This window comes from Papaver somniferum, chromosome 8 (assembly GCF_003573695.1).
Source record: "Papaver somniferum cultivar HN1 chromosome 8, ASM357369v1, whole genome shotgun sequence".
NCBI lineage: Eukaryota > Viridiplantae > Streptophyta > Magnoliopsida > Ranunculales > Papaveraceae > Papaver > Papaver somniferum.
The window spans coordinates 95141841-95164675 of NC_039365.1; the positions used below are offsets into that span (position 1 = coordinate 95141841).

General features: G+C 36.0%; 3 protein-coding genes across 4 annotated transcripts; 1 reads left to right on the top strand and 2 right to left on the bottom strand.

Annotated features, from left to right (window-relative positions):
- The first annotated feature begins 1743 nt into the window (after positions 1 to 1743).
- On the top strand, positions 1744 to 4072 carry LOC113303611 (seipin-2-like). The gene is made up of 2 exons (XM_026552652.1): positions 1744 to 3234; positions 3339 to 4072. The coding sequence occupies exons 1-2, from the start codon at positions 2134 to 2136 to the stop codon at positions 3834 to 3836; spliced, it is 1599 nt and encodes a 532-aa protein (XP_026408437.1). The 5' UTR covers positions 1744 to 2133; the 3' UTR covers positions 3837 to 4072.
- Positions 4073 to 9708: 5636 nt separating this feature from the next.
- On the bottom strand, positions 9709 to 12892 carry LOC113302135 (aquaporin NIP1-1-like). Of its 2 annotated transcripts, XM_026550982.1 has the most exons (6): positions 12624 to 12892; positions 12315 to 12513; positions 11741 to 11965; positions 10745 to 10945; positions 10260 to 10321; positions 9709 to 10171 (listed from the first exon to the last, which is right to left on the bottom strand). In XM_026550982.1, exons 2-6 carry the CDS (start codon positions 12495 to 12497, stop codon positions 9964 to 9966), a joined length of 879 nt encoding a protein of 292 aa, XP_026406767.1. In that variant the 5' UTR covers positions 12498 to 12513; positions 12624 to 12892; the 3' UTR covers positions 9709 to 9963. The 2 variants fall into 2 exon arrangements, with proteins under 2 accessions (XP_026406767.1, XP_026406766.1); XM_026550981.1 differs by having other exon boundaries at positions 12315 to 12891.
- A 205-nt stretch (positions 12893 to 13097) lies between these two features.
- On the bottom strand, positions 13098 to 16808 carry LOC113305796. Its single transcript, XM_026554797.1, has 4 exons — positions 15776 to 16808; positions 15014 to 15667; positions 13721 to 14927; positions 13098 to 13458 (listed from the first exon to the last, which is right to left on the bottom strand). Exons 1-4 carry the CDS (start codon positions 16806 to 16808, stop codon positions 13098 to 13100), a joined length of 3255 nt encoding a protein of 1084 aa, XP_026410582.1.
- Positions 16809 to 22835: the final 6027 nt, after the last annotated feature.

Genomic DNA, 22835 nt, shown 5'->3' on the forward strand with positions numbered 1-22835 from the left:
ATGATTTCATAGACTTCTTGAAGCGGTTGCGTCTATATATTGCTAGATATGATGCTAATGCGCGTGCTGGAGAATTTCTCTTTCATAGGTTAGGAGTGGTCATTCAAAAAGGGGTTGGAGCTCAGCTTGTTGCTAGGCTTCCGACTAATTTTTTACCAGATGATGATCCTTGTGAGTCTTTGTAAAAAGAGTTTAATAATTTTGCTTTAAAAAATTAACCTGTTAATTTTTGGTTTAATATTAGTATGAATTATTTTGCGAACAAATAATAAAAATTTATATACTATTGTAATTTTTTAGTTACGATAGTGTATATCTTAGGGTTACGAGGAAGACTTTTGAATCACGTCATTGGATTTGGATACTATGATAACTTTTGAGTTATAGTAGTGCATATTTTGGGTTACGAGCCAGGTTTTGCGTCACTTTGCACATTTAGATCACAACATTATTTTAATAAATTAGATGTGGTATTTTAGAAACGTGCAATTGGGGGATATGATAATAGGATAAAATAGGGATTTAAATAGTAAATCCGAGTTACCCATATCCATATATTTTAACTAATTCCTAATATATCCCTCACTAATCAGATTTAGTAGTTAATTATAATTAGTTAAATTAATATATTAGTTTGATAATGATTAGTATCAATCATAATCATTTTACTTGGATGAGAGTAAAATGAAATTTTTTGAGGTGATAGGAATTTGATTAAAAAAATGAGTACTCCCAACTTACAAAACGCCGACAAAATCAACGCCGACAGATGTTACAAAATGTACAGAAAATTGGTACTCCCAATTTACAGTGCCGGTATTGTAAGTTATTTGTCGAGCACGTCGGCATCATTTTTCGGCATGGTATTCATCACTAATACAATGTCGGCGATGTAAAAAAAAACCACTTCCGGCATGGTCTTCATCACTTCCGGCGTGGTCTTCATCATTTCCGGCATGGTCTTCATCACTAATACAATATCAGCTATGTGGAAAAAAATCGTTTTCAAAATGAGGATCCGGCAGAGAAGGAGAAGAGAATTTGAAAGAGAGTGGGAGAATATTTAGAGCTTCTCCAACGGTTGTTGTATGTATTTCCTATGTGGCAACACAAACAAGACATCTTTATTCCAAATTTTCCTTAAATTTAGGTGAAAAAAGTTACCCATCTCCAATGGTGTTGTTTGTGATCATTTTTCTTATTAAATGTAAATTTTATGTTTAGTAATTTTAAGATTTTATTAGGTCTAAAAATGATTATTTATTGTACTAGAATTAGTTTTAGTAAATACAATATATTTTTAATTTAAAAATGCTGACTAGGATGGTAGACAATGTCAAGGGAAATGTGGAAAACTAGACATTTCCCTTGATATTTTCTACCTAAAGTCATGTATACATTGATTTATGACATCCGGGTTGGAGAATGATTTTAGAGAAAATGGATGTGTATTTTAGGTGGATTTTGACATTTATCTCCACACACATGCTATTACAGAAGCTCTTAGTTTTAATTTAGTTTTTATTTGTTTTAAAGGGTAGTTTAGTATTTCCACCCCTAAAAAATGCCCCTTAATAGAACTATTGGATGAGAATATTAAAAAAATGCCACTTAATAGAATATTCATTCATATCCCCAGATTAATTTCCGTATCCCCAATTGCCGGTTCCATTTTTGGGACATGGTTGTGCTTGGATCGGGATCAAACGGTTAAATTAGCCAAGCAGGAGGGAACCTATTACTACCGACTTTATTATTTGTCACCGGTATCATCACCGTTACCATTGCGGTACATCGGCCTACCTAGTTCATTTTATATACAAAAATACAATGACAGCGACAATGTTGCAAAGAAAAGATTAGATAAGTGTCATCGATCAACGTATCTTCTCAATCCGAGTGCAAACTTGCGCGCTTCATGTCTTCATGCATGTTAATAATGCATCTCAACGTCACCACCATCTTCTTCCTATAAAAACACCATTTACGTTTTTCTCATCACTTCATCTTCTTCCTCTTCTCCAAATCAAATGAAAAACTCATCTTTCTTCCCTCCTCCCCCGAGCTTTTCATCCTAATGATGAAAATTATCAGAAATCCTAACCTTAGATCAACATTTCCTCATCCCCATTAATGGAGAATCTAAATATAGTATATAACTATAATCACTCTGTTCCATTCTTCGACTTCCTAGACAATTTTCTTTTCAAAGACAAAAGAATCATGGCCAAAAAGGCTAAAGCATTATTATCAGAAGATGAATCATTGCCGTTGTCGGATAATCTTTATCGTCTTGAGTTCGTCGAAAATGGAGCTGATGATGAGGTAATTCTGTTCAAACTCAAACAATCCTCCGAATCTCCACCCTTCACCAAAAGTACTTTTAGACGTCGTTCTTCTTCTCGTTCTAGCCGAAGACAGAGTTTTGATGATATGAAGGATTCTTGTGGTCCTAAGAATTCCGTTCTGATCTCGGAAATGAGTAAAGTTGATCAGATTTCTAATGAAATGGCATTCCCTTCTGAAGAGAAAAAGGGAAATTTTAACCATTTCGACGATGTAGACAAATACCAGAATCATCAAGAAATTAACCAAAGTTCTTACCAATTAACAAACACCAAGTCATTTGATGATTCTTTATCAAACTATGCTCTGGACATGGTTTCAGGATTAGTGATCAAAACCATTGGATTTCAATTCAACTTATTTATCAATTTCTTCACTTTTCCACTTTGGTTCATGTATTGTTCATTCATGTTTGTTACGAATCCATTAGGCTTTGTCAAATGGATTTTGAAACGAACAACTCGCAAGTTCTTGAATTTGGGTGGTGGAGTTGTTCCATTTTTGTTTTACAAAGTAACCGGAGAAAAGTCCATTAGTAAATTAGCAATAAAACTTGCATGGGGACTACTCTGGTCAGCTTATGTATTTGCTGTGCTGTTCGGAATTTTGCTGTCCGGATTCGTAATCGGTGGAATTGTTATGAGGCACATTGTTGAAGAACCGATCAAAACGACCGAGGTCTTGAATTTCGATTACACAAAGAGTGCGCCAGTTGCTTTGATACCAAGTACTGGGTGTCCTAGTCATGAAGGTGACAAGTTTGAAGTTGGAAATTACGTTGTAGGCGAGCCTTCGTCAAAAGTAATTCCTTCTCATCGGAACTTGAAGCTAACAGTCTCATTGACAATGCCAGAATCTGACTACAACAGGAATCTTGGGGTCTTTCAGGTATGCTTTCTTGCACCAATATTTGAGTTCGGATTGCATTTGTTCATTTTTTCGTACTAGAAACAGACTGATTACGGACTCAATGATGCTATTTGTGTTTGTAGGTTAGAGTAGATTCATTATCAGCAAATGGTAAAGTTACAACAAGTTCAAGATACCCCTGCATGTTGAAATTCAAAAGCCAGCTCCTGCGATTTCTTGGAACATCCATTAAGAGTCTTCCCCTCCTGGCAGGCTTTTCATCGGAATCTCAAGTTCTTGACCTTGAGATGAGGCATTTAGCTAACGAAGAAAATGAACCAACATCTTGCTTAAAGGTGGTCCTTGAACAAAGAGCTCAGTACAAGTCTGGCGCCGGTATACCTGAAATATATGCAGCATCCATGGTTCTTGAAACAGAACTTCCTCTATACAAAATGATGATTTGGAATTGGAGGAAGACGTTGTTCGTCTGGATTAGTTTGGTTTCGTTTATGACGGAGTTGGTTATGATTCTTTTATGTTGTAGACCTATTATTCTTCCAAGAGGAAAGCCAAGGTTTTCTAGTTCTGCTGCTAAAATTGGCGCTGGAAAAACTATACCTCTTATTAAAGACTGCTGATGAGAAGACAAAGTAACCAGGGGTTCGTTCACACAGGGAAGGACTGCTTAGTGCACAACGAAGTTTATTGTCAGCTGCCACAGGCACCCTAGATTGTTTGTTGTAATAATTTATTTCGACTTGGCCAGTATGCAATTTGTACTTGTCTTAGCTTTTGTTGTTGTATCATTTATGATCACTGAAATGTATGGTTGATCAAATTTAATCGAATAAAAGTGCTAATTAGGTTTGAGCAATCCGCAGAATTGAAGTTGGCTTAGGTTGGAAGATTATTTTCTATATATCTGATAGTATAATTGGGTGTCTTCAATCTTCATATCCCTTTTCTGCCAGCGCTGACTCTGCTTAACTGAATGATAGTAATGCAAGGTACTCGAGCATTTCTGCATTCTGCACATGTCCCTGTTCTGCCAATTGTAGCCTTGTCTCTGTCTCTGCTTGATGGAAAGATATCCTAGCAATGCAAGGTACTTAAGCTTAAGCTTAAGCTTTCAGCGCCATAAATCACAATCTGCATTTTTGGCGTCCTTTATGCTCTTACTTTTGCAAATAGACAAATTACTTGAAGTGAGTAAAAACTTAGTAACACTCACCGATACCGTGGACCTACGAGGCCCAGTACACAGCAATTAGTGCCCAATGGCAATGTGGACCTAAAATGCAAAACTTTTTTCCAGAATGCTTCTGCCTTGTGTGTATAAGTTTTCCCCTCCAAAGGTTGCTAAATCAATGTGAGAAACTTAATCACAACAATGTTAAACGCTATGCCTTGTCTAGTGACGGTTCACTGGTAGCAAATCAATTTGAGAGCATTTGGAATTTGTTAAATTTTTTTATTGTGGATAACTTTTCTCTTTACAACATTGGAGGAGTGTATATCCTTCATTGTCCATAGTATGAGTGTATTATTCATTCTGTGTCTGCATTAATCATTTCTTTGTATGCCTTAATTTTGTTTACCTGAGACAGGTATTACAGGTTTTATCCGTACAGTTCTTGCTTGTCTATCAGTCAAGTCCAACTGTCTTTGACAGCCTATCTTGTAAACTATCTCAGCCTCTTATATAAGGCTCGAGTCTCCGTTGTTTGTGTGCGTTAATAAATCATTCTCATCCACTCATTTCACTAAGGTATCAGAGGCGATTAGGGCCTGATAACCTTCTTTAGCTTCCGCCATTAAACCTGCAACTCAAAAGCTTCTACTTTCTTGATTTTTCTTTTGATTCGATGTGGAATCAAGTATTACTAAAGTACCTTTACATACTATTGCTAGTATAGTTCCCTCTAAACCCCAAGATCAAAATTTCTTACATGGAAATCATTACTTCTTTCACTTTTCAAAAGATACAATGTATTAGGTTATATAGATGGTTCAAAAAGATGTCCATAATTAAATATGTCTATGCTATTAGAGGATCTGATCTTGAAGAAAATATCAATCCTGAGTGGATCAAATGGAATGAAGAAGATCAAACATTAATCTTGTGGATTCAATCAACAATTTATGAAAGTGTCATCTCCTATATAGTTGGTCCGACTACTTCCTATGAATTGTAGAGATCAATTGAAGAACGGTTTTCAGCAATCTCTTCAACTCATGTTATACAACTCAGAACAAAGCTTTCATCCATAAAACAAGGTAATAACATTATGGTCAACTATCTCAATGAAATCAAAAAGATTTCAGATTCTTTATCTGCCGCTGGATCTCCTATATGTGAATCTGAAATGATTGTTAGTGTACTCAAGGGTCTTAGATCTGCTTTTGATTCATTCTCTACATCAATTCGAGTTAGAAATACACCAGTTACTTTAGTGGAATTACGTAATATTTTGCTCAGTGAAGACATTGTCTTGTATGAAAGGTCTAAAAATGTCATTAACTCAGAAAAAGCAAAAGCTTTTGCAGCTTTTCGATCAAGCATATCTTATTATCACAATAATTCAAGACCTAACTACTCATCAAGACCATAATTCAGACCTCACTACTCACATCCTACTACATCCTCAACATCTCATTTTCCTACAAGAAACTATACCACAAATATTTTTATTCAATCACCTAGTCCATCATCATTACCTACTTCTTCTGGTACTTCAACTACTGGTATGAGACCTCATAGACCTACTTTCCAAATATGCTTCAAGTTTGGTCACTTTGCTATTGAGTGTAATCAGCGCAAGGATTTTGCTTATCAAGGCCGGCCTATTCCACCTAATATTCATGCCATGATGGCTTCAACTGATGTTCTTGGATACAATCCATGGTACTGTGATTCAAGTGCCATGGCTCATATTACTTCAGATGCATCATATTTGTAGGATTGTCATTCTTATACTGGAAGTGAACAAGTCACCACTGCTAATGGTGAAGGTATGCCAATTTCAGAAATAGGTAATTCTACCAAATTTTTACACTCTAATTCTGTTAGCTTACCTACAATTTTTAATGTTCCATCTGCATCTCATAAACTATTGTCAGTGCACAAGTTTACAAGAGATAATAACTATAGTATAACATTTGAGGGTGACAACTTCTTTGCGAAGGATCTCAAATCTGGGAGGAACATTTTCCAAGGGCAGAGACATAATGATTGTATCTATTCACCTAGCATCCACAACATCTTTATCTTCAACTTCAGTGGATTCACCTCATCCATTTACCACCCTATCTGCAGTTCAGGTTTCCCCACATCTCCTCCGTATGAGGCTTGGACATCCATCATTTTAGTGAATGTAGAGGATTAGTCATTTATTTCCTGTAGGTCCTATGTCTATTTCAAAGTCTTTTGTTTGTAAAGACTGTCAGTTAGGAAGAGATCATAAGCTTCCCTTTTCTCTTTCTAGTTCAGAATCCACACAACCATTGCAATTATTGCACATGGACCTTTGGGGACCTTGTCATGTTACTTCTTGTAATGGATTTACTTACTATTGTAACATAATTGATGATTACAACAAGCATTGTTGGGTATTTCCTTTAATAAGAAAGTCAGATCTTTAATAACTTTAAAATATAAGTGGTGAACTATTTTGATCTGAAGATCAAAGTTATTAGGACTGATGGGGGAGGAGAACTCATTAATAATGAACTTAGTTCTTTTCTAGCAACTCATGGTGTTGAACATCAATATTCTTGTGCTTACACTCCTGAGCAGAATGGAGTGGCTGAGAGTAAACACAAACATTTGCTTGGTATTTGTATAACTTTACTTATCCAATCAAATTTACAAGATTGCTTCTGGGTGGATGCTCTACAAACAGCTAACTACTTAACTAATAGACTACCTACTTCTTCTATATCTTTTAAGTCTCTTTATGAGAAGCTTTATGGGAGTGCTCCAAATTATACTTCTTTGAGAGCCTTTGGGTGTGCCTGGTATCCATGGCTTAAGCCTTATACACATTCAAAATTGGATCCTATAAGTAAGTTGTGTATTTTCATTGGATACTCTTCACCTCGGAAAGTTTATAGATGTCTTGAACCTTGCTTTGGCAGAGTGTTTATATCAAGACATGTTACCTTTAATGAAGCACATTTTCCTGCTCTCACTCAAAGAATATTTAATGTCTCAGATATTACTTCTCAAAGCTCTCAGCTGCATTCACATGATTTTACTAATGGCTCACAAGATACTTCTGCTACTATAACTGTTACAACTCCAAGTATTCACTCAATTGTTACTTCAGTACAAGAAGATATATCCACTCCAGATGCTACTTCTACTACTTCAACTTCTGTTGCCACTCCTTCATCATCCATTCCATCATTACCAGGAGATCCATTCATCAAATCAATGACTACAAGGGGCAAAAGAGGTATTTTTAAACCAAAACCACCAAAAGCTTTATTTTCATCCAAATATCCAGTACCTGCTTGTTTACTTGCTTCCACAAAAGATTTTGTTCCACATCTGTTGATCAGGAAGAAAGACATCCCAAATGGCTCAACTCATTAGTCATTGAATGCATAGCTCTCAAAAATGTTGGTACTTGGACACTTGAACCTCCTCATCCTTCACAAAACTTAGTTGGCTGCAAATGGGTGTTCAAAATAAAGCATAATCCTGATGATACTGTTGATAGACTTAAATCCAGGCTTGTTGCAAAAGGCTACCATCAACAAGAGGGTATAGACTATGAAGAAACTTTCAGTCCAGTTGCCAAACCAACTACTATTAGACTTGATTTAGCTCTTGTTGTTCATAATAACTGGCATGTTAAACAACTTGACATTAGCAACGATTTTCTTCATGGAGATCTCAAAAAAGTTGTCTACATGACTCAGCCTCCAGGTTTTCAAGATCCCGACAAACCAAATTATGTATGCAGACTTCATAAATCCATTTATGGTCTTAGACAAGCTCCAAGAGATTGGTATGAAAAGCTCGTGGAGTATCTTCTTTCTCTTGGATTTGAGACTTCTCAGGCAGATACTTCTCTTGTTACCTTCAAACATGGATCAAATATCATCATTATTCTTATCTTTATGTTGATGATATTATCATCACTGGGTCTTCAGCTGTTGCTTGAAATAAGGTTATATCTCAACTTTCTGCATCTTTTCGAGTGAAGGACTTAGGCCCTATTCACTATTTCTTGGGCTTAGAGATGCTAAGCCTTGTTCTTCCCCAGCCATTGCTGACACTAAAATGAGCAAACATGATGGCGTACCCTTAGCTGATGCTTCAGATTATAGATCTTGTTGGTGCCTTACAATATGTGACATAGACTAGGCCAGAGATTTGTTATGATGTGAATCAGGTTTGTCAACATATGAGCCATCCCGATACTATGAATCTTGTAGCAGCAAAGATAATCCTAAGGTATCTCAAAGGCACTCTGGATTTTGGGATTGTACTTCAACAAGTTTTAACAGCTTTGTCATCATACTTTGACTCTGACTGGGATGGTAATCCAGATGATAGACGCTCTACTAGCAGCTTCTGTGTGTTTTTTGGTGGTTCTCCCATTTCTTGGTCCTCTAAAAAGCAGCATATTGTTGCTCGGAGTTCAACAGAAGCAGAATATCGTTCATTGGCTCATACAACTGCTGAAGTTCTCTGGGTTTGTCAGCTGCTCAAGGACTTTAATATTTTTCTTTCTTCCTCACCAACTCTTGGTTGTGATAACAAAAGCTCAATCTCAGTGGCTTCTAATCCCACACCGCATAGTCGTATGAAGCATGTTGCCATTGATTTTCACTTCATCAGAGAGTTAGTTCAGTCCAAATTTCTTCGTCTTCACTATGTTTCGACTGATCATTTAGTGGCTGATGTTTTCACAAAGGGACTTTCTGTAGCAAGATTTGAATTTTTGCGTCACAAGCTGCGTGTTCTTCCACTGCCACAGCTTGAGGGGGGATAGTACGAGTGTACTATTCATTCTGTGTCTGCATTAATCATTTCTTTGTATGCCTTTAGTTTAGTTTACCTGAGACAGGTATTACAAGTTTTATCCGTACAGTTCTTGCTTGTTTGTCAGTCAAGTCCAACTGTCTTTGACATCCTGTCATATAAACTATCTCAGCCTCTTATACAAGGCTCGAGTCTCTGTTGTTTGTTTGTGTCCTTTAATAGATCATTCCCATCCACTCATCTAGTCCAACCGTTCTCATCCGACATCCCAATGGATTATTATTTCAATTGTTAAATATTGCATTCGATCGGGTCCGATTTCATCAGTTGGATGGCTAGGAAGTTGACCAAAACTTCACCTCCTGGTATTTAAATTTTCAAAGACACTTTAAGAGAAAACAAAGTTTTGGTGGGGAAGATACGCAATAAATCCTTTTCGAGTGCGCACTTATCCTTGAAAATTTATTCTATAAGCAACAACAAATAGAACTACCAACTGAGAAACAAAACAAAAATGACGGTTAACTACTTAACTAGATAAACTATATCTTTAACCATTTAAGGCAATCCTATGAACACAGGAAAGGATTACATACAAGAAAACCAAACCGAAAGAGCACTTTAAAAGCTAAAGACAAATGATGATTATTACATCCACTCATAAGCTAAGAAGAAACAAAAATGAACAAGTAAAAGGAACCCCCCAAACCCTTCTAAATATGTAGAGAGTTGTTACATTACGTATATCATCGCATCGGTGGTTGTCGATGTCATTTTCTAACGCTTTTAAGGAAAGAACCACTTCTAGTAATCTCCCGTAATGGCTTGTTTGTAAAACGAATTATATTGTATGCCCAAGCACCACCTATTGCTCCAACTGTAGGTGCAACCATGTAAACCCAAACCGATTTGTACTGTCCGTAAACTATAGCTGGTCCCATTGTTCGTGCTGGGTTCATTGACGCGCCCGTAATCGGCCTGCACCAAAATTGAGAATACACCTAAGTTAAATTTTCAACAAAAGAGTTTTCTAAACAAGATTTTGATTGATTTAGGGGGAATATACCCGGCAAAAAGCACGTTTAGCAAGACTGTTGCTCCTACTGCAAGGCCGGCAAGTTCTCCAATCTGCAGTACAGATGAACACAAAATAGTGTTGTAAACTACTATATATTTGATTCTATTTGATACGGAATTCTGATTTTATTTCATTTAGGTTGCAAACTAGGATTAATCCTGGAATACTATATCTTTACAAAGTCTATCTACTCTAGTATAATACAAAGCATAATACACGTGAAACAGGGTTCTACATGTGAAAATGAAGACCATTTTTGTTCTTTCTTTTTTATTAGGATTGACATGTGAAAACAGTGATGTTTGACTAATACTACATGTGAAGTAGGAAGTTTGGTATGAATACAATCTTGATAAGTATGAAATCAGCATGGTTTTCCTTTACTTAAAAAACTTGTGTTCACATCAATACAAAATTTAAACTGTAACTTTCAATGCAAGTGAAAATTTACAGTGGAGTAAAAAAGTACTTACTGCACGATTATCAGTGGCGACACCAGAGATCACAAACATGAGGTAAAAGGTGATGATGAATTCAAGAACCACAGCTTGAAGGTCTGATCCAGCGGGTAAGGTACCGCAGAAAAGCTCATGTTTCCCGCCTCCAAATATCAGTTTTAAGGTTCCGCTTGCTAATGTTGATCCCAGAACCTGACAAATTATATATGCTGGTACCTACAGAATAGATATTCATAACTATATAACCAACTTCAAAAGAAATTTCTGTTAAAAAAACAAAAACATCCACAAAATGAACGTCATGAAATCAAAAGTCACCGGGTTGTCATGAATTTAACCAAGTACAAGGAGTTATTGCTGACTTACCTAATTTCTTTGGTGACCATATGACAACATGAGTTGTTCATCCCTACCACGGTTAATGGGGCATATGACACCGTAGACACATTTGGATTAATCCAGGCGACAACAAGGCTATCATAAAAATAATACAGAAATTATACATAGTCAAATATGGGGTATGGCCTTGGATATTTAATCCTATGATGTTCACAAGGTGGGACTTGCAGGTCGCAACAACTAACAAGCCAACAACCAGCTACTTCTCATTATATGCCTTTTTATTGTGGATTTCGTATGTCATATATCTGACTAAACCCCACCCATATGTACATTATACAATACACTTGCACCCCCAAAATGCATGTTATGGGACCTTTAATTACTATGGGGTACCCCAATTAGGAATATACTGAAAGGTTGAATATTCAGTAGCCCATCCCTTATGAATGGGACGATAGCAAGGATCAATGAAGTTCTTAAATATTTCCAAAAATCACAAAACTTAAATTAATGCAGATGAAATCACGTAAAATCAAGCAAGAAATCCTTTAAAATTCAAAATCCTTCCTTGTTTACTACTATTTTAGTCAACAAAAAACCAAATCAGAGGACCCAAAGATATTGTCGATTCATTCACGCATCCAAAATAATGCTAGTTAAACGACATACCTGTTTCCATGGGAATCTCCGGACGGTTGCAAAAGCAATAGTAACGGCCGGATTGAAATGAGCACCCGAAATATGACCCACGGAGTAAACCATGACCATCACAACCAAACCCCAAACTATGGATATACCGGGAAGTGTTACTACTCTGTCATTGCTAAGATTCACTACTACTGATCCACAACCCGCAAATATTAGAAAGTATGTTCCAAATACTTCTGCAAGCATCTGTTTCAAAATTTCGCATGACCACCAAAAAAAATGTCAGATATGGTTATCTAATGATGATATTTTACTAAAACTGCTGTGCACTTTAACAGAATTTAATTAAGGAGAAGATTTTGTTAATTAATTGCATGCATGTGACCAAAAAACACAGCGGGGGCTGTAAAGATTTTCGGTCATGATTGCGGAAGTACATCACAAATTCCAATTTCACAGGAAAGAAAAGAGACAATTTTTCTGAATTCAGATGAAAAATCAAACTGTGTTTCAAAGGGTTTGTGTAAAGATGAATGAATTCAGCAGAATCGTAGTTACATATATAAATTAAGATGGAGGAGAAGAGAAGACGAACCTTCTGTAAGAAAGGAACACAAAGAACAGAGTTTGATGATTCTTTGAAATCAGTTTGAGAATTAGAATGATCAAGTTGATGATTTTGCTGAATTTCTGAATCTTTAACATTGACAACAACTGATCCACTTGACTGGTGATTTCCATTAGTACCATTAGGGATCTGATCTTGAGTAGTAGCCATTTCGTAGTATTAGAAACTGAAACTAATATAAAGTCAGTGAAGAAGGAGAGAATAACAGGATAAGTGTAAAGAAGATACAAATCTGAGTTGGTATTTATAGGTACGAAGAAAGGAAAGAGCACATACGGCTTGTGTTCAAAAAGTACAACTTATGGAGACAAAGAAAACTCAATATTCAAACAAAAAGCGGAATCGGTCACTCATGAGTTTCGGGTCTCTGGGGGTTGTTTTTATTGTCGTTGGTTAAAGAAAAGGTCGATCTCTTTCTTTCTTTCTGAAGTTTTAAAAGGAAGGATTCTAGATAGGGGAAGGAAGAAGAGGATTATGATGAGAGAGTGGAGAAGATGGTTGAAAAGTGTGAAGGTGTCATTCAAAGCCCTTTCAACAACCCACCACTGTACAGAGGGAAATGTCATTTATTTTTAAGCAAAACACTATAAATGTTATGTTTAATGGATAAAGAAAATGTTATACTTGGAGTGAAAACAGATGCATTTACATTTTTAGAAAAAATTCCAAGTGTATCATCATCCGGTCACAATAGGGTCACTATTTGTTTTTTTTTCTTGTAATAGGGAAGATGACAGATATTAAAAAAGTTTATACGAGAGTTTTATCCTGTTGGATCAAAGTTTGAATCCATTCAGGAGTATCTGAGAAATACTGAAAGCAAACAGATTTGGATCTTGCAAACTTAGCTAGAATGTCAGCTAAATGATTTGCATCCATGTGCACATGTGTGCACAACCAAACTGAAAAGGAATTAAGAATGTCTACTACATCATTTATTAAGTTTTGTGTTGTCCATTTCACTGCTGAGTGAGAACCATTTACTGCATTGATCACGTTCAGGGAGTCTCCTTCTAAGTGCACCTTTGTCCAGCCTTTCCCTTTAGCCCATAAGACTGCATTCAACAAAGCATGCGCCTCAGCCTGCAGAGGTGTTACTTGTTGGAAAGAACTGGCACACCCGTTAATGCAAATAAGTAGTTAAGAGCAGATTAAAAAGACTAGTATCAATCTTGTTCCAGATATCTCTAGCAACAGTTCAAGAGACAAACAGATGCTGGGTAGTTTCAACATTTTGATTACACATAGGACAGAGATTGCAATGGTACTTGGTGATTCTAGCAAGTTTGTACTTAGTTGGCAGACACTTATGGAGAAATCTCCACATGAAATGTTGTATTCTAGGAGGTAGTTTATGTTTTCAGAAGGAGCACCAGTTAATACTCATATTATTTTTGCTGGATTTGTGTAAGAGTCTGTCATTTAAAATGACTTTGTAGGCAGATTTAACTGTAAAGCTTCCATTACTAGTTGGTTCCCATCTAAGCTTATCTTCTCCATTGAAAGGAATTCTAATCTTTAGGATTTCAGATACAGTATTCCTATCAAATAGAGCATTAATGGTTTCCAATTTCCAGCACTTCATATCATGATCAATTAATTGAGTTGAGGGTGGTCTGTGCATATTTGGAATCCAATTGTCTTTCCAAATATGTATAGATTTACCATTACCAATTTCCCAGACATAATTTTTTTTAATTATGTCCAGGCCTGTGCAGATCCCCTTCCAAATCCAAGAGCCCTGTTTAGGCACACTATCACACAAAGGATTAGCATTCATAAAGTATTTGCCCCTAAGAATACAAGACCATTTATCATCTGGATTCTCTACCATCCTCCAAGCTAATTTAGCTAGAAGAGTAAGATTTAAAATATCAGTTTGCCTGATATTCAAACCTCCTAGCTCTTTTGGAAGAGCTATGTCAATCCAACCCTTAGGAAAACAATCTTTCTCACCATCTTTTTTACCCCACCAAAATCTCATTTGAATACTGTCAAGCTTATCAGTAAGCTCCTTTGGCATAGGAAAAACACCTAAGTGATGGCTAGCTAAGCTTCCTAACACTGATTGGTTCATTACAGTTCTTCCTGGTGGTGCTAGATAGGTTGGTTTCCAGTGAGCAAGTCTACCCTTAGAATTGTCAATCAAATGTTTGAAAGAATCAAATTTTATTTTTTGTAAAAGAAGAGGAACACCTAGATATTTTTCATTTAAAGACATTCTCCTAATTCTAAGAATATTGGATATCTCATTTTTGACATTGTTAGGTACTTTCTTGCTAAAAGCTAGAGCTGATTTCTCAAAGTTAACAGCTTGCCCAGAAAATTTGCTAAATTGATCAATAATACTAGTTAAGTTTCTAGCATCTCTAATTCTTGCCTTTATGAAAATAAGGCAATCATCAGCATAGAACAAATGAGAGATTGAGGGGCAATGTTTATTGGCCTTAAACCCATGGATGAGCTTATCATGTTCAACTTGAATTAAAATTCTAGACAAAGCTTCCATGCACAGAATGAAGAGGTGTGGAGACAAGGGATCTCCTTGTCTCAATCCTCTTTGGGGATAGTAAACTTTACCTGGAGCACCATTGAGCAGGATGGAAGTGGAGACAGTTGAAATGCACTAGTTGATCATACTGCACCAATCTGAAGAGAAACCTAACTTTTTGAGACTATCAAGGAGGAAGGACCACTCAATTCTTTCAAGGCCTTTGACATATCAAGTTTGATAGCTACACAACCATCTTTATCCTTAGTTTTCTTCATAGAATGAATAAATTCATGGGAAATAACTATATTATCATGTATTAGCCTACCAGATATGAAAGCAGTCTGAGAAGGAGATATAATTTTGTTCAAAACTTTCTTAAGTCTAGAAACTAGCAACTTAGATATAATTTTATAAGACACATTGCAGAGGCTAATGGGCCTAAAATCAGCAGCATTTCTGGGACAATTACTCTTAGGAATGAGAATAGTGAAGTTGTGATTTAATTGCTTAAGAATGTATTTAGAATGGAAAAAAGATTTTACCATTTTAACCACTTCAGGTCCAACTGTCTCCAACATTAACTGATAGAAACCAGGAGGAAAGCCATCTGGACCTGGAGTGGTCCAAGGCTTCATATCAAAGACAATTTTCTTAATTTCTTCACTAGAGGGAATTTCAGTTAACATAAGATTATCCTGATCGGTTATGATATTTTCAAGTCTATCAAGATAAGTATCAGAGCTAGGGGGATGTGTAGTTCTACTCATGTCACTGAAATGTCTAAGAAGCTCAGTTTCAATATCATGTCTATCATCAAGCCAAATACCTAGATTGTTTTGAAGAGACTCAATTTGGGTTCTTTGTTTTCTAAAGTTTGCTTTTTAATGAAAATATGCTGTGTTCCTATCATCTAAGAGCATTGCATCATCCTTACCTCTTTGCCTCCAAAAATCTTCTTCAACATCATACCAATACTTTAGTTTCCTTGTTAGCTCCACAACCCTGATGTCATTGTGATTACTAACAGTTCTAGTAAGATTAGACAGTTGAAATTCCAAGTTAGAAATCTGAGAATTAATATTACCAAAGTGTTGATAATTCCAGTTTTTGAGACAATATTTGGTGTTGTGTAGACAATTAGCAAGGATAAAACTAGCAGAGCCATTAGTATTACCTTTCCATTCAGCTTCGATTAACTCAGAGCAAGTAGGGTCTCTGAACCAGGACCTATTCACCCTAAAGGGTTTCTCTGTGTTGCATTCCAGTTTGCTAGTGATTAGCATTATAGGACAATGATCACTCCCTAAGACAGTTAAGTGATATAAAACAACATTTGGATAGATATTAAACTTGTCATAAGAAATAACAGCTCCATCTAATCTTTCAAGAATTAGATTATTATCATTCCTTCTATTGGTCCAGGTAAAAGGATTTCCTATATAAGGCATACTGAAAAGGTTATTACTATCCAAAAGTAGATTATTAGCATCAATATCACTTTGACCATGTGGATTTCCACCTTCTTTTTCATTCTGATGTAAGATGAAATTGAGGTCTCCTATAACAATCCAAGGATTAGTATAAGTTGTCCTTAAGTTTCTAAGGTGGTTCCATTGATTCTCCTTGTCACTGGGATTAAGAGCACCATAAATACAAGTCAACATGCTACTGTTATTTTGACTATCAAGTTTGACAGTGCAGTTTATCATATTCATTTGAGCATCAATAATCTGCAAATCAATTCCATCTTTCCATAAGATACATAACCCTCCTGAAAGGCCTATAGAATCTAAAAGGGTTATGTTTGGATACTTGAATCTCTTTAGTAAGTAGCTCATTCTCTTTGACTGATTTTTGGTTTCACACAAGAAAATTATGTCAGGGTTTTGAGTTTTAATGAGCATGTTAAGATGATTTCTAGCATCCTTGTTTCCAAATCCACAAACATTCCAAGAAATGATTTTCATATTTGTAGAAGAATAAGAGTAATTAGTGAGAAAAATAGCAGATTGATTTTGAAAGAGATAACTAAGGTAAATATTATGAAAATGATGCAAGATATTTAAAGTTATAAAAAGTTTTTTGTGTATTACCTTCTGTATTCCCTTAGTGTTGTCAGATTGATTCTCCTTTGTTGTGAGTCCTTCTGCAGCTTGTGTATCAAATTGTCCCCCATCATGAGAATGTTTGCTTGATCCGGGTTCATCTTAAGGAGCAGTGATTCTTAACCTTTTGCCTAATCTTGTTGCATCATTTTCATCATCCATATGAGCCGGGGTCTCAGACCTTGGTACCAGCAGAATGCCATCCTTTGGAGGGATGAATCCTATCTTCTTAGTCTCTTTATTCTTTGGGCAGCTAGGAATGGTACTGTCATGTCTTCCATTCTCCAGAGTCTTCTTATTTGCAGTAATACTAGCTCCAAGGAAGTATGGCTTACTATGAGCTTTTGTTAAAAAATCTTCAGCTGCCTTGCAAACAGCACCTTTGGTGTGCTTGATAATGTAGCATTTTGGACAGATGTTATGAGGCTGTTTTTCAAAAAAGAACTTAATCCGTCTGGTACATCATGCATTAGTCTTTGCCATCACACCTCTTCTTAGAGGAAAGTTTATATCTACATTGACACAAACTTTGACTCCTTCTTTATCCACTGGAATTGCATCTTTGGGTTCAATTGCAACTACTTCACCAACCAGTTTTCCAATCTTTGTGACAGAAATAACATTCAAATACTCAGGAAGTAGTTTCTTTAATTGGAGCCAGAAGCATTGGTGATTCCAATCTAATTCCTTATAGATAACCTCAGAGTTATAGTGGTGCAGGACGACTAAGTTTTTGTTTAAACTCCATGGCCTGGTTATGAAGATATTGTACTTTGTCTCTTCATCATTGAATTTGAAAATCATGATGTTTTTATCAATTTCCACTACCTTCACTTCTCCTTCTGAGATGTGTGACCAAGCAAACTTGATATGATGTTCCACCGATTTAAATCCCATGTTTCCTTCTTCCATGATAATCATACCGATTAGACGGTTATCCCAATTTGTTGTATCTTCATTAGTAACTTCTTCCACTTCATCCTCTTCCTTATCTAGATCAAGGGCTGCTTGTTTAAATCTTTCAGCTAGGTCAATCACTTGCTCATTATTCTCCTCAGCCATTATACTTTTGTTCATAGAACAGTTTCCTTGTTCCTCTGTGTCTTCAATATCTTGATTTATGTATTGAGTTAACCCAATGAAATTAGGGTTTTTTTTCCACAATCAAAGATATTTCTTCACGATATTTTTGGAATGGATATATTCTATGGTTATTGATAGTATATCTATTTGCAGTAACAAACCATATCGCATAAATTCCAAAAAGAAGAGTCGAGAGATTGTTACCAAATTTGGAATGACGTTTTTGAATTTCAAATTTTTTCCTCTTCCGCCTTTTTTGCCTTTGACTTTCCAGTTGAATGAGATTGGATCGGTTCTGACTGAGTCGAGAATTCTCATGATGGATCAACAATGGTGACAACAGGGCTTCAAAAAGCCACTTAGCTAATAGAGCAAACGCTGTAAACACAACAAATCTGGAGGCAAACGCCATTAAGGAGATAACAATCTTTAAACACATTAGGGAAGATTGAAAGTTAGTTGAGATACATATTTAAAAAAAACTTTGTTGATGGGAAAAACAAGAATATGAAATCAAAATTAATCCACAAAAGATGCAAAGAATTTCAATGTCTATGAACCAAATGGGATTGAGAGATATGCATATGAACCCAAAGAAAGAATTGAATCATGAAGGATAGTTTAAGATTTAGAGACAAGGATTAAAAATCAAAATTTTTTGTTTACTGAGTTGACATTTCAAATTCACCGATTCGCCTGATAATAGCTAGACCCTAATTCACTTCTCGGGTCACTATTTGTAGAAGGTCCGTCTTTTGGCTCTTCACAAGGCTGATTCACAGACTTGCTAAACTTGTAAGTTAAAGAGAAGTTTTTAGTTTTTGGATAAAGCCATCAAGGTGTAATAAATGGGGTGTTTTCATCTTTCTTGATTTGATAATTTTCACGGACTTTGATTTTCATCGTTTAGATGGAAATTAAGGCATTTCCCATTTGGATAAACATATCATTAATGACCCAAGGATTATACTCTCCAGTCTAGATCATCTTAGGCACTTGTGAATGTGGTAGTGGTAAGATTCATCGGTCCTTCGTGCATAATATCATCCAGTTGACAATTTGACACTTTTTACTGAGTTTAAATGTCATTAGATTAGATTAGATATTGGCTTAGATTCATAGTTATGGATTATGATGTGTTTGACATTTTAGAGTGACGCTATCTCCAGTCCACCGTTTGGTGCTATTTTCCATGACACTCAAATGAACCTAGCTAAATTGAGGCCTATGTCACTTAATTGGGATCTATAGCTGCATGACAAAATAGGATCATTAAGAAGTAATTTTTAGAGCTCCTAATTCACTATTTATGTTAATGCCTAATATGCCCTTATTAAATTAGTGATGATTAATTAAGTTAATATTTATTAAATTAATTAGTGTTTGAGTTTGATTATAGTGTTAGGATTAGAGTAGAAATTCATTTCCTCTTTTAAGGTTTGGAAGAAAAGAAGAAGTAGAGGGAAAAAAGAAAAAACCTAGGGTTTGTGAGTTGTAATTAACGATCTACAAACATGTATTTGCATGTCCCAATCGCCCAAAAAGGGATAATTTTTCAAAACTATAACCCAAAATCGGTTTATTTGATAGCACCACATAAACCGATTCTGGGTAAAATCCCCAAATTGGGTACCACAATCGGTTGTTGTTAGTCACCACATAAACCGATTGTAGTAAAAATTTGGGCGCGATGGGTACCTAACGAAATCGTTTTTTTTTTGGTGATGTGCATAATCCGATTTCTTCACTTGAATAATCACATAGAATACAAAAAGTTCACAATCGGTTTATTTACGTGTATATGCAATCCAATTATGGAGAAAAAAAGTTCCAGGAGAAACGAGAACAAAAATCGGATTACGTAATACGCGACATGAACCGATTGTGAACTTTGAAATTTTTGCGTTTAGTCCTTAATCAGACTTTATTGCTGCACATATAAACCGATTACTTACAATCGGTTTATATGTGAGGCACATAAAGACCGATTCTTGATTTCTCTGCAAATCCAAACTTGGACTCAGAATCGGTTTATGTGTGCATTAGCATAAACCGATTGTGGTTGATGTTCATCACATCAACCCAGAATCGGTTTATATATGTGTACACCAAAAACCGATTCCTGGTAACATCAACTACAATCTAGTATTAGGAATTATTAAGAATGTATAAGGGTAATCTAGTATTTTAATACACTTTAGACACCCCTTATCATTCTCTATTGGGTGGATGAAGAAATCCATAGGCCCCAATTTAGCCAGGCAAATGAAAACTGATCATAAGGACTACATTTTCCCAACTAGCGGATCAAATCAGTCAATCATCTTTAACAAGCGAATCAAATCAGTCAATCATCATTGACCTTGAATATTGATTTGTGAGATTGTCAAACGGAGATGTTGGTAGTGATATTTCCAACAGATTTTGTAAAATACAAGATTGGACTCTCCTGAGAATACACGCTTAAAAAATTTCTATCAGAAACAACTGAACTTTAATATCTAAATGTTTTTTTAATGAATTTATATAATCTAGGAACAAATAAATCATAGTTATAACATATTTGGCCATTCTTTATTGAATTGGGGAAGGTACCTATATACTATGTTATGTTTGTAAAGTAAATAATTTCTAATAATACACACAGTTATATGAAAACATATCGAATCATATAGATTAAAAAAAATCAACAATATTCCAACAGAAAAGATGAAGAAGAAAAAAGATATGCTCAAACAAAGTCCGATATTTAGTAATATGTGGTTGTTTATTAACAAATTTGGCTGAATATTTATTTTTGTTTTCGAACTTGAAACACTCAAATTAAACAAATGTACAAATATTAAATTAAAGCAAGGGTTATGGCGTGAGTGTTCTCACTCAAATTGAAGGAGTTCGCCAGATTTGATCAAATTTGGTGTCACTGTGGGTAGAGGGAAGACCGCCTCTCCCCTAGATTCTACCGAACACTCTTTCAATTGAAGGAGTGTATGAAAATAGAATCTGAGCATGTGATCATCAACTTCTTACAGCAGTTCCTATGGAATGAACAAACTATAAAGTTTGTTCATTTTGCACCCATTATGGACTCAACATACATGAAAAATGGATGTTCAAACCAACAAATTTGTTGGTTTGTTCATTGAATTGGAACATATGTAGAGAGTGTTTGATGATAGGCAGGGCGAGCTTGTCTCAAACGCTGGCGCTTTTCTTTCCAGCGCGCGGTTTTTACTAAACCGCCAGAGCTTGTCCTTCTAGCGCCGCGTTTTTCATAGAAGCGCCAACGGCTGAATCTGGACGGCTGAAAACTCTTGTGATCTAAGGCTATAATTTTTGAGTTCTATAAATACTCCTCATTTCAACTTCAAGTTCACATTCACACATCTAGTCTTCTTTACTCTTCTCTGAGCTTAAAAAAATTCTTTAACTTCAAAAAAAATTTCAACTTCTTGAACATGTCTCGGCCCTTGTTAGTTCGGCGCGCTTCGTATACTAAAGAAGAAGATGAATCTATTTGCAGAAGCTATGTTTCTTTATTTACTCAGCTTGCTTCAGCAAACTATCCATGGGTGAATTTCTGGGCGGTTATTCACGACGGGTTCTGCAATGACACCCGTAATCCGAGTCGTCGTGCTATATGCGACATAGAATATCGTTTTCGTACAATTAATAAATAATTAAGTGAGTTTGTAGCTTTACCCATACAGGCCAATTGATATAGACTGAGAGGTGAAACTGATGCTGACATGGTAACAAGATCTTTGGATGAATGGCGAAGATGGAAAACTGTGGCTTTTCCTTTCGAAAAATGTTTCGAAATCCTTAAGGTGTTGAACAGTTTAAACCCCTTCTTTGAAGCTAATGTAGTCCGACGTAATTCAATGAAGCTAACGTAAAACGCTTAATCTTAAACATATGTAATTTTATTTAATTAAGACCATCGTATTTTTAAAACTAAAATTACAAATGTAGCAGAATTAAAAATTACAAACAGTCTCTCTAACGTCGCTCATCGCTATCTCTTACATTGTTATCTTCTGGAGTCAAGAATTCTCCAAGACCTGGGGATAGACCTGCGATATCCCCACTTGCCAACATATTAAATAAATTTCCATAAGGAGATAAAGATGGTTGAAGAACATTAGACGATTGGGAAGCACTAGGCGATTGTTGGAAAGCACTCGGTGCACTCGGTCCTCCAATCATATAAGATGTTTGTGGTTGTGGTGGTGGTGGTGTATAAAAATCATTTGGGTTGTAGGGCGAGAATGATGATGAAATGCGCCTAGGATCTAACCTAAATACTTGAGGCTGAGATACATGCACAGTTTGTGGTGGAGAAGTATTGTGTCGTATGTCTGGTGAAGAAGAACTCTGTCGTACTTGTGTTTCTCCCACCACTGTATCATCACTTTCGTGCCATGATCTGTTGCTCCTGGTGGAATCGGAAGATTGTGACCGCCGACCATCATCATTTACAATTGGACTCAATCCAGACCGCTGCCTATCATCATTTTCAGTTGGAATCAATCCAAAAATTGTGTTCTCGTGTCATTTCCGACACACATCCAAGTGTGTAGCCATCATTTTCCGAGTCAGCCAATGCAAATCGTTAAGTTGGATCCTCAACTCTCCCTCACTGGCAGTCACATTGTAGTAAGGATAATCACGTTTCATACCTTGAGAAACAATGGGGATCGTGGTTGGCTCACCCTGTGAAGTAATACTTGGCATCTCCCAGCGAATTTCGGGAAAATTTGATGAAAATGATGAATAACTTGCACCCGTGGTGGGGTAAGTCAT